General features: G+C 42.0%; 1 protein-coding gene across 2 annotated transcripts; it reads left to right on the forward strand.

The window, feature by feature from the left end:
• Nucleotides 1–935: 935 nt before the first annotated feature.
• On the forward strand, nt 936–12,658 carry LOC139583615 (chondrolectin-like). 2 transcript variants are annotated; one of them, XM_071414878.1, is made up of 8 exons: nt 936–1,441; nt 7,018–7,193; nt 7,378–7,571; nt 7,675–7,850; nt 8,133–8,183; nt 8,315–8,401; nt 8,608–8,704; nt 10,768–12,658. In XM_071414878.1, the coding sequence occupies exons 1-8, from the start codon at nt 1,342–1,344 to the stop codon at nt 10,850–10,852; spliced, it is 966 nt and encodes a 321-aa protein (XP_071270979.1). In that variant the 5' UTR covers nt 936–1,341; the 3' UTR covers nt 10,853–12,658. The 2 variants fall into 2 exon arrangements, with proteins under 2 accessions (XP_071270979.1, XP_071270980.1); XM_071414879.1 differs by having other exon boundaries at nt 938–1,441; nt 7,675–7,832.
• The last annotated feature ends 2 nt before the right edge of the window (nt 12,659–12,660 follow it).

Here is a 12,660-nt window from a genome sequence, read left to right on the forward strand (position 1 = left end):
TCTGCAAAGGGGACAGGACGACTGCACCGTATTGAGGGGAGGATGGATGGGGCCATGTATCGCGAGATCTTGGCCAACAACCTCCTTCCCTCAGTAAGAGCATTGAAGATGGGTCGTGGCTGGGTCTTCCAGCATGACAACGACACGAAGCACACAGCCATGGCAACTAAGGAGTGGCTCCGTAAGAAGCATCTCAAGGTCCTGGAGTGGCCTAGCCAGTCTCCAGACCTGAACCCAATAGAAAATCTTTGGAGGGAGCTGAAAGTCCGTATTGCCCAGCGACAGCCCCGAAACCTGAAGGATCTGGAGAAGATCTGTAGGGAGGAGTGGGCCAAAATCCCTGCTGCAGTGTGTGCAAACCTAGTCAAGAACTACAGGAAACGTATGATCTCTGTAATTGCAAACAAAGGTTTCTGTACCAAATATTAAGTTCTGCTTTTCTGATGTATCAAATACTTATGTCATGCAATAAAATGCAAATTAATTACTTAAAAATCATACAATGTGATTTTTTGGATTTTTGTTTTAGATTCCGTCTCTCATAGTTGAAGTGTACCTATGATAAAAATTACAGACCTCTACATGCTTTGTAAGTAGGAAAACCTGCAAAATCGGCAGTGTATCAAATACTTGTTCTCCCCACTGTACATACAATGTAGCCTCCCTCTGTGTCAGCGTACCTGCCAAGAGTTCTGAACCTTTAAGACACCAGCATGCAGGAGTAACCCTCTAGAACTGGACTCTCAAATGTAGTATAGTTTATATTTTAGTGAACCGTATTGTAGCTTAATCCTAATATTAGTTTATAGTTTGACGCATTTGCTTAAAGTGTTCATGCAATTATATTCCATCTAATCTCAAACATGCTATCAATGGATTTCGCACATATAGATTGGGGAGGGGTGCGAGGCACGTGTCACGAGGCTAATTAAATAGTCGGTGGGGCGCGAGGTGACAGCTGTGTGTGGTCGATCAGTTGCAGAGGGACTCAGCAACGAGAGAAGGAAAGGGAGGGGGATCAATAAGCGCGCCTGTGGGAGCCACTTTCGCAGTTTCACTGTCTCTGGTGGGCTGTCTGCACGAGGCGAGCCCCCGTTCTTAGAACATTTTTCGGTCCTCGAGCGCGTGAGGGTGCCGGTACGAATCCCATTAGAGCATCTTGCTCACTGCAAAGTAAAAACCGGAAATTTGGGTGGAAACCATGACAACAGCAGAGACTGAGAGCAGAGTCGCAGTCAACAAACTGGCAGTAGACCGGGGAACTCGGATGTGAGTGAAGGAGCTTTTTTATTTTTACAATACCATTTTTATTTCAAAGCTCTGTCTTTTTCTCTGTCAAGTATGCAATCATCTAAGAAGAGCGCGGAGCAGAATATCCTGAGAGTTCTATGCGGAGTGATGGTCATGGCCTCGAGCGGTCACGGCGCAAGAGTTGTCAGTGGTAAGTTGATGATGTGATCATTTTTATGGTTAGTTTTTCACATATTGGTCTACTTTCAATGATCGTATAAAACAAATAAGCGTTATAAAATAATAACATTTGAATATTGGTGGTATTTCTGTTATCTTCAAGATAAGAATAATCAAATAATAATTCCTTAACCATTCTCATCAAACAATAATCTCAACCATAAACTACCAGTAAAATGTTATCTTTTGTGACTAGGTTAAAGTTATAGGCCTATAGCTCATCATCATCATAACCACCATCATCATCATTAAAATTAGATGGACATTTGTGAATTTTGTTAGGATTGGAAAATATACATCAATCTATAAGATTAGGTTATCTGACACAAAGAAAAAAAAATTCCACATGGAATCATGTTTTCTATTCCTTCCATTGTTCATGTCAAAAATGTAAATACATGTTAACTGCTACAGTTTTGCTTTTATTGCATTGTTACAGTTACAGATGATGAGGTGTGTCACATGTGCTTGCTTTCATACATGTGTATGAATGTGTGTGTGAGCCTGTTGGAGTTGGTTTACCCTGGAAACTGGATTTATTGGTTTTATTGACTGTAAAGATTGTGTCTATTTACTGTTCCTTCCCTCTGTGACTAAATGTAGGAATATCTATGATTTACATCAGACTGCTATTCTACATGTGTCAGGGCTGTCGGTGTCATAGGGCAGGCAGCTGACTTAACATGTTTGCATTCAAATCCATTACATACTGTAGAGAGAGAGCAAAGAGAGAGAGAGAGAGTCTTATAGTCAGACAGATGACAGATGGAGAGAGTGAGGGGAGAGTGGACAACTTTTATTTCATTAGTGGTGAGATATGCCCCTCTTTAACCTAAAATGTCCTTACTATGTGATTTAGTCTAAATAAACTGAAAAAGTGGCACAGATGAGGGAGAAGACAAAGTGACAGAGGGAGAATCAGTGAGAGAGAGGGGTTGATGTTCCAAGATAGGGAAAGTGCAGAGGATGAAAAGGGGATGAGGAAGAGGGATGAAGGAGAGAAACAGAGGAAGAGGTGAAGGAAGAGGTGAAGGAGGAGGTGAAGGAGGAGGTGAAGGAAGAGGTGAAGGAAGAAGTGAAGGAGGAGGTGAAGGAAGAGGAGGCTGTTAGAGGAAAAGAAAGGGAAGAACTGATGAATATGTGGATCTGAGGAATCAGAGCAGAGGAGGCCGGATAGAGGGAACCAATGAATAAAGGAGAGAGAGCGAGAGAGGAAGAAAGAAAGGGAGAAAGGAAAACGATGACGCTTTGGGTTGAGAAGAAGAATTTTGAGGTATCAGAACAGGAAGATGAGGCAGGATGGATGGAGGGAATGAACGAAGAGAGGAAGAAAGAGAGGAAGGGGGTGAAAATGCTGAGTCTGTTGGTCGTCTGTGCGCCCCGGTCCAAAGTGATGATAGTGCAGATCTGATCTAGACCAGGCAGCCAATCATTTAAAGTACCTCCTGGCCACACTGCTAATGTTATTATTAGGCCTCTTTAACTGCCTGTGTATTAATCACTGGTATTATTCACTGATGCACGCATGCATGCATACACACACACGCACACGCACACACACGCACACACACACACACACACACACACACACACACACACACACACACACACACATATTCATGTACACACACACACGTTTTTTTATGAGTCAGTCCAGAATCTGGGCCAGATCCGCCACTTTTCACCCACTTAACTGCCATCATAGAGTACAGCTTTATAATGCTGAATATTGTGTGCTGCATGTGTGTGATTATATTTGTGTGTATGTGTGTACCTGTGTGCGTGCATACTTGTGAAAGTACACGTGTCTACTCTGTGTTTGTGGGTGTGTCTACTCGGTGTTTGTGGGTGTGTCTACTCTGTGTTTGTGGGTGTGTCTATTCTGTGTTTGTGGGTGTGTCTCCTCTGTGTTTGTGTATACGTACAGTACAGCATGACTGCTGCTTACTGTAAATGTCATATCAGTGTGTGAACACATCCAGTAAAAGTATGTTTGTGAGCGGTAACAAGGCTGTTCTAGAAGTGGGCCTCCAGCCTACAGTGTGATCAGCAGCCCTGTTACTACAGTCAGTTAGCTAGAGTCACTTCCTGATTGACAGAGGATATTGACTACACTAGGAAAGTTTGACGGTAAATTCTAAGGTACTGAGAGGATGCGAATGCGATGACCACATCCTTTTGGCGGGAAGCCAAAAGTCGTTAAGGGTGTGTGTGTGGGAGGGGGTCGAGGGATTGTGTACAACTGATAAGTTCAATGGAGATGTTTGCATTCACTTAAGACCTTCAAACCACTTCTTAAGATCAACAGAGAGGTATCTGAGTCACTGAGGTATCACTAATATGAACTGATTTTTAGATTGATAAATTAGTTGTTTGATGAGGTGGTTGATTGACAGGTGGGTTGGTTGATTTGTGGACTGGTTGATGGATGTACTGACCGGTGGAGGGGCTGATTGGGTGTAGATACAGTAGTCTGGTGGATTTACTGATCACTGATTAGATGATGGATGGTTTGTCAGATAGATGGAGGGAGGAAAAGACAAACACAGCCACGGCCACAGGAATGAGTAGAGAACAAGGAAGTACCTTGATTTTGAAACGGTGGTGGAACCATTACTTGATGGCATTGGCTGTATTACTGGCATACTGATCTCGGCAAACAAGAACTGAAAATCTCACGTAAATTACTACCATATATGTTACGTAGTCTGTCCACGATAGATTACCGGCATACAGTAGATGCCTAAATTGACTCCTATTGCATACAACTGACACAGATAGATTTTACATAATTGTTCATTGATTAATTAATCAATCCTTATGTAAATTGTTTACTTACAATTAGGGTAGTGACGGTCATGGAATTTTGTATGACGGTAATTGGCCAGCCAAGTGACCGCGGTCACTGTAATAATCGTTTGAATATACTTATTTTTTGAAGACGCACATTTTCGGCTCTCCTCCGCTCCTGACGGCATGTGCTGCCATAGAAATAGAAGGAATAGAATGGGCGTCCCCATTCGAGTCAGTGATAGCATAGTGAGTGGACTGATGGCCATTGCGTTGAGCAGAGTAGGAAGAAAAAGCAGGAAGTGTAACCATCAATATGTGCTGTGATTTGTTGATTCAACTCAACTAACATTACAAAAAATACATTCCATGGCCTGTGCCACATACGTTAACATCATCTGAATAAACATTCTAGGGCTGTTGTGGTGACAGTATTACCACCACACCGGCATTCACGAGTCATGACGGCAGTCAAATTCCACGTGACCGTTTAGTCACGGTAATTTGGCTTCTCCAAGCTCTGATCCTGCTGAAGGTCTTTTGTAGCCTATCAAACTTGCAAACTGCCCGGTACTCAGCACTCTATTATCCTTCTAATCATTCTGACATATACCTGGCTGAAATGAAAATAAACCACGAAAAAAGCGTCCTCCATTCACTATTTAAATGCCAAGATGACATGTATTTTTTCCCCCTTCCTGTTTTGAGACAGGTGCATGATAATGGCCCATTCTAAATCAAAACTAATTTCACACATATATTATTTAGTATATGTAAAGACAAGATTAAATCAAGAATAGTCTGATGGGTGACAATATTAGCCTATCACTTGTGAATGATGCCCAGTTTGTGTGCAGTAAGGCAAGAAACAGTGCATCACTTTCCCCCCCCCCCGACTTTTTCAAATCATAGTCGCACACCTCAGCCCATAGGCCTATATGTTTTGAAAAGGTTTGTATCACAACTAAAGTGGCCAAACAACTTCTTAAAATGAAGCACATTAATCCGCTTTACAAGGTGTTTAGAGCCTAACTGGCATACATATGCAGCGCGTGACTTTCAAGTTTGGGGAAGATCATTTTCACCATAAAAATACACCTTTATTATAAAAGCCTTACATGCATAATCGCATTTGCGGTCACTTTTGAGATTTGTGTTTTCCCGCTAATTGATTGCATTTTGGAACATTTGAGCTTATGTCGTATGCGCATTGCAACACTTATAATGTGAAGAAATAGCCTAATAGTTTATGAACATTTTAAGCTAATAGTTCTGATCCGTTGCATCAGCCTCATTGCTTTTAACATGTTTTTTTTTTATGCTAGTGATTGTATTAATTTGGGATCTATCCCATCCCACAACTGTCCCAGACTATGCTTGGAATATTTATTTCTCCCACAGAATAGAATAGGTCAACTCTTTGTACTATGGGGGATAGTAGATTGACAGAGGCTAGTGCTTTTGCTGTCTGTTAGGCCTACTCATCTTGTTGGCTGACAAAGGAAATGTGGACAGTTCTTCCAATATCTTCAATATGCGCCTCGGAATTGGCCAAGGACGCACACATGTGCGTCTTCACTTGTAGCCTGTGAGAAGGACTCGATCATGTGATGGACATTGGCTAATAAGAATTGAGATATCTCAGAGAGCCATGTGAGTGAGAGGTGCTTCGGAGCACGCTGCCGGGGGAATTATAATTATTAGATTCAGCACAAGGGCACAACGGCCACTGGCCGCAAAAGGCATGGATTTTTGTAGGGGGCATTACGGCCAAGCAAAGGGGATGTCGCCGGGAAATTCGAGGCATTATCAAGTGTTTGTCAAATTGTGAATGAGAGACTGATGAAGTGTGTACAGGCTGCACAAAAAACAAAGCAAAGCTCATGCCTTTCATGCAACTTTTTTCAAATCATCATTAGAGTCACATCATGTAGCCTTAGAATGTATTAAAAATCTAAACATATAGCCCAACGTAACTCTAAATTAAGCAGATAGGAGGACCTGTTTCTTTTTTAACCGCTCCACAAAGAATAGCCGCATGTGTGCACTCCCTCAAATCGTTTGGAGAAAATATCCTTTCTATTTTATTCAGCTTTTGTATTCTTCATACTATAAAATAATATAAAATAATGCCACGGAATTCTAAGCAAATCTTGTTTACTAAAGGAACTAGTGTAGCCCACAGCCATATGGCATAGCCAGATCCGGGCCAAACATAAGGACAACTCACAGTATGCTATTCTGTTAATCTGAAATAGACTACATTTTCGTCATAGACCTGTCTAAAATAAGTCATGGATTTATTGGCATGGTGTAGGCTATTTTAAATGGATTTATTATACTTTTAGAAAAATTTAAATGTTCCAAAGGTCTGCATCAGTCGCTTGTAGGCTACTGTATGCATGGAAGTAAGGAGATGCTAAATGTATTTTTGTCAATTACCTTGAGACCGGCAGTTATTTGCTTGACAATCACCGGCTAACAAAGTTTCATGACCGTCACAGCCCTATAACATTCCCATGAACATTTTTGTATCACAATACCAGGCAGCAATTTCGAGTGTACCCATGATTTTACCAGTCAATTAGCCAGAGGTTCCAAGACCCTTCTATTCATTCTATTTCTATGTGTGCTGCTGATGCAGGGAGGGGGTGCGTTCCGATCTTCATCCATAACCGTCGGTTACATGGTTAGAAGGTAATTGTGCGAGCCCTACATGCAATCAATAGATAGATTGATGATCTCATTTGCCTCCAGGTCAGACGGTGTGTCAGGGAGGGGAGGAGCGTCCATGCTATAAGATTGCCTACTTCCGGGAAATGACCAGCCGGATTGCATTCAGCGAGGCCAGACAGGCATGTGAGATGGATGGAGGGTCATTGCTGAGTGTAGAGAGCGCTGCGGAGCAGAGACACATAGAACACCTGCTACAGGTCAGTGTGTGTGTGTGTGTGTGTGTGTGTGTGTGTGTGTGTGTCTGTGTGTTTGCACGTGTGTGTGTGACAGTACAAACAACAACACCAAAAACACCTCCTCAAAGTGCTCCAATCATGAACATGTTAATATATTTCTTATTTACTTATAATATACTTACAATATATATATTATTTCTTACAGGAGCTTCGGACCTCCTCAACAGGAGCAGGGACTGAAACGGGGGTAGGAGCAGGTACCGGTAATGGAGGAATAGCAGACGGGGATTTCTGGATCGGGCTGATGAGGACAGAAGGAGAACACACACAGGAAAATGGCGGCTTCGCCTCCTGTCCTGACCTCTACCTCTGGACCGATGGGAGTGTGTCCCAATTCAGGTGTGTATGTTTCACACAGCAACTGTTACTTTGGTGAGGCTTTTGTGTATGTCTGTATTTTAATTTGAATATGTGTATTATTGTGTGTGATTGTGTGTGTTAGGAACTGGTATTTTGACGAGCCGTCATGCGGAGGGGAGGCATGTGTAGTGATGTACCACCAGCCTACAGCGCTCCATGGGCTGGGCGGGGCCTACATGTACCAGTGGAACGATGACAGGTGCAACATGAAGCACAACTTCATCTGCAAGTACGAACCAGGTACGCAGCATCACACAGGTACGCAGCATCACACAGGTACGCAGCATCACACAGGTACGCAAATGTCACGGCAGATGAGATGAGTTCTGTGTGTTTTGTCGAGTGTTCTATACGTTTCCCTTTTAAAAGGTTGTTATATCTATTTTCTATTCTAAAAAAAAGTTTACCCCCCTTTTTCTCCCAATTTTGTGATATCCAATTGCGATCCAATTGTGTTTTAGCCTGGTAAAACATTACACTAACAGAAATGCATATCAGTTTTGTTTAATCAAGTTCTTTCTGATTCTGATGTTGATCCAGAGAGCCGTCTGGGGAAGGAGCAGGGGGACAGGCCTGGAGCTCGTGACCCAGGTGAGGAGGCACACACTGGGGCATAGCCCGGCCACATCAGCCCCACTCCTGGAGGTCAGCATGGTTGACTGCATGAGGGTATCAGTTAGTATATCCCTTTTTGATTTAGTATCTTTGTCTGTCTGTCCCAGATGTGGCGGTGGTGCAGGCAGATGAGGTCAAACAATCCGGACCAAGTGAGGACGACGCCCCACACGTAGTCATAGCTGGAACCTCAGGTGAGACCGGTGGAGGTGAGACAGGTGGAGGTGAGACAGGTGGAGGTGAGACAGGGAGGTGAGACAATTAAATGGTATGGCAGGACACCAGAAAGTGAGACATGTGGTGTAGCGATGATATGGAATGTAAGACAGTGTTTAAATAGAGTGTAATTGCTGAAATAGCCTCTCTGGAGCTCCATCTCTGCTCTATCCTCCTTCTGCAGGTATGCTGCTGGTTTATGTAATCATCCCCACCATCCCTCTGCTGCTGCTCATCCTGGTGGCTTCTGGGACTTGCTGTTTCCAGATGTTTAGTAAGAGGTGAGACATGACACACCACTGCAACAACAGAAACTTCAACTCCCTATGGTACAACACAACTGAACACACTAAGTCCCCGGTGTCCCCAGTACTGCCTTACTGATAACAACTTCACTAAAATATCAATCTATGATCCTCATACAAACTAATCGTATAATATTCTCTTATATACTCCTCTTTCTCTCATTTTCAATCACACTCACACATCAACTCTTTTTTTTAAATTCCTTGAATTGGCATACTCAAAATTAATCAGAGAAACAGCTCAATCTCTGAACCCTACCCCCCCCCCTGTTCATCCACTAATGGATGGGTCCAGTCCCCCCGTTCCTGTGCTGTGATGGATGGGTCTGGGCTGTAATTGTTTGGTAAGAACAGTGCTTACTCAGTCATAATCACTGGCATAACACAAGGACGCCTTGTTAGCAAAGAGTCATTTAGCATAACAGCCCTGGCCACTGGCTCAGCCCTCTGTCATTAATTATTATTGTGATTTTGTGTAGGCGATGTGCGTGTGTGTGTGTTACCCTACTCTGGCAACAGATAGGGTAACACATTCTATGATTTCTGGGTCGATAGCTGGGCCCGGTCGATGGCGTTCCTACAATAACCAAAGTGCAACTCCAGCACATTGTATAATGCCAACCAACCTCCCTACCCCGCTACTGTGACTTTACATCTCCTATATAGACACTCCCAGCTCTCCTCTGCCTTGATTGGGCAGCAACTTAGTTTTTTTAATTTATCCAGTTTAGTATCGCTGTCCGTCTGATTTGATGTGTATTTAAAAGTGGTGTAATGTACTTGAAGTAAAAATACTTGAAAGAACTACTTCAGTAATTTTTGGGGGTATCTGTACTTTACTATTTCTATTTTTGCCAACTTTATTTTTACTTCACTACATCCAAATGTTTAAAAAAATGTACACCCAAAAGTACTTGTTACATTTTGAATGCTTAGAAGGACAGGACAGTTGTCTGTTTCACACACTTATCAAGAGAACATCCTTGGTCATCCCTACTGCCACTGATCTTGCGGACTCATTAAACACAAACGCTCATTAAACACAATTCTTCATTTGTAAATTAATGTCTGAGTGTTGGAGTGTGCCTCTGGCTATCCGTAAATTAAAACAAGAAAATTGTGCTGTCTGGTTTGCTTAATATAAGGAATTGGAATTGATTTATACTTTTACTTTTGATACTTAAGTATATTTTAGCAATTACATTTACATTTGATACTTAAGTATATTTAAACCAAATACTTTTAGAATTTTACTCAAGTAGTATTTTACTGGGTGACTTTCACTTTTACTTGAGTCATTTTCTTTTAAGGTATCTTTACTCTTACTCAAATATGACAATTGGTACTGTTTCCACCACTGGTTTTTAACATATTTCCGATAGCTGGGGAACTGAGAGGGAATCTACAGACAGAGACCAGTTAATCACGCCTCTGACTCCCGCCTGCCGCAGTAAAATTCTTCCTGAAATGCTCCCAAAGCCCTAACGCGGCTAGAAGGGATCAAGCTTTTGTCAAATGAACGTCAAAAGTTGAAATGTTTTGCATTTAACCTAATTCTCCTAACCTGCTATGCTAATTCTCCTAACCTGCTACATTAATTATCCTAACCTGCTATGTTAATTATTATAACCTGCTTCGTTAATTATTCTAACCTGCTTCGTAAATGTTTCTAACCTGCTACAAAAAGTCAAATCTGATTTGACGCTAGGGTCATGGCTCTTCTAACCATGACCCTAGCGCGTGCGAGGTCTTTCCTTTACAACAGGCGACACACTTGAACTTACAACACGACAAACGCGATCTGAGAAAATATGAGTTATGAGGAGTTATGAGTAGGCAAGGATCCAGAGTTTTATCGCTGGGTATGGCTGGCACAGAAGTGTTCGTGTGAGCAACAGCTCTCGTGTTTAACACACACACGCACACAACCACACACGTACACACAGTTTTGTTTTACGATTCATCTGTGGTTCTACTATTCTAATTTAGTTTTGTTCTACTATTGTTCATTCTGTTTCCATTGTTTTTATTTCATAAAGCAAACCACGGACCAAAACCAGTGTTAACCACCAATCAACGCTATGGATCTCCAAGACACCCAAGACAGACAGCATGGAAGTATGAATGGCAGGTTACATCACAAACAAGATAAACAGATCAGGCAGAACTAACTGAATGATACCTCTCTTTCCCTGATACTATCCTTGTTCCAAATACATCTAACTATCCACCTCAACCAATGACCTGCTCTCCTCTTCTGCATTTCCTTTGTTCAATTTGTTCATGTCTCCACCGCTCTGTTTAGTTTTTCCTTATTTCCTTTCTCCTCTCCTCCCCTCCACCCCTCCTGTCCTGTCCTCCTGTTAATGTGTTCCAGCAAACAAAAATGAAACGACTTAATGGATAATTTGGCAATCCTCGTACCTCTCTGATATCAAGGTAAACCTATCGTGTTGCCTTTTCCCATTGCTGCTGTTGCCAGGGAGTTTTTGCTGGAATCCTGGTGTCTGTACGCATGTGTGAGTGTGAGCATGCTACCGTTTGTGTACACTAATGTGTGTGTGTGTGTGTGTTACAATAATTGGTTCCAAACAGAAGAAGTAATTAACTATCAGTAATTAAGGGTGGTGCGAGGGGGACCCTGATAAAACAAGGAATTGAACCATCCCCTGTTACCAGGAATAGGGTCTGAGCCACTTAACACATCACACAGATTTACTCCTGAACAGCAGCACACAGCGAGGGGTAAGAGGGGAGGGAGAGCGGGGAGAGGAGGGAGTGGGGGAAAAGAGGAACATTTAAGGGAAAGTGAATAAAAGATAAAAAGAGTGGGAAAAGAGGCAGGGAGGGAGAAAATAGGGAAATAGGACTTTAAAATGGAAATTGAAGTGTGTTGTTTGATCTGCTTCCCGTTGTTCAGGGTTTAGTACTAGCTTAACTCTCTGTTCCCTCACCGGGGAGCTATGTCTCAGACAGATCAGTCAGCTAAATGACTTTCCTAAATGTCCTGAAAAAAAAACGATTACCTAGTTATTATAGAAAGAGGAACTTGAAAACATACTGAACTGATTATCTGTGTCTGTTGTCATGCAGAGGGACATTATCAACGTTGACCATGACTTTCTGTTGTGAAGGTATAACGCTATTTCTTATTCTTGTTGTTATCCAAAACGACACACTATGTTTTGGGAGAGGTCGCTACCAAGATGAGGACCAAAGCTAGTGAACACTACAGAAGAGGCTTTCCATGATCCAATCTAATTGAATGCATAATGCCAGTAAATATCTCATGGATGAAACCGTCAGTATTTATCCAATATTTATCACCGCCTGATATGAATACTGTAAGTGCAGTTTTGTGCATGTTACATGGTCTACAATGTTATATTTTATATTCCTTATAAGCATCGTCTAATGTGAGAGATTATCCACCTGGCTAATATTGATACATGCCATACATCTCAACTTATCCTCAGATGTCCTATGTTATTGCTTTTATATGATGGAATATATGAGCGTACTACATGTGTTTTCTTTCAAAAGGTAAACACACGTGTAGCACGCTCAACCATTGAACAAGGTTTTAAGAAGGGATTTGTGTATATTTCAGAGTGTATGTGTTGGATGGAGTGTTGTACATACATTAGGTTCTAGAGTTTCTAGAAACACATACAGTAGATCAGTGGTACATATATGAGACTAGGTTCTGGTGATGGTATGGTGCGTTTTGGAGCCTGTGTGTGAATGTGTTGTTAACAAGTGGCGTGTTTTGTACCCAGCGTTGTGATGCAGTCACTGTCCTGCTAGCATGTCTACCCACAGCCAGAGATGAAAACAGAGTTTATATAGAGCCTTGTAGAAACTTAAAGAAACCTTTTTCACCCATAACTTGTTTTGTGACGAGATAACTCAATAAAAAGCTTTATGTGATT

The sequence above is a fragment of the Salvelinus alpinus genome, chromosome 8 (assembly GCF_045679555.1).
Source record: "Salvelinus alpinus chromosome 8, SLU_Salpinus.1, whole genome shotgun sequence".
In the NCBI taxonomy this organism is placed as follows: Eukaryota; Metazoa; Chordata; class Actinopteri; order Salmoniformes; family Salmonidae; genus Salvelinus; species Salvelinus alpinus.

Excerpts from the sequence above, each read along its gene's own strand:
- LOC139583615 (XM_071414878.1), top strand. The coding sequence starts at position 1,342 with ATGCAATCATCTAAGAAGAGCGCGGAGCAGAATATCCTGAGAGTTCTA. Across the intron at positions 1,442-7,017 it reads CGGCGCAAGAGTTGTCAGTG|GTCAGACGGTGTGTCAGGGA; the intron begins GTAAGTTGATGA and ends ATTTGCCTCCAG. Across the intron at positions 7,851-8,132 it reads AGGTACGCAGCATCACACAG|AGAGCCGTCTGGGGAAGGAG; the intron begins GTACGCAGCATC and ends ATGTTGATCCAG.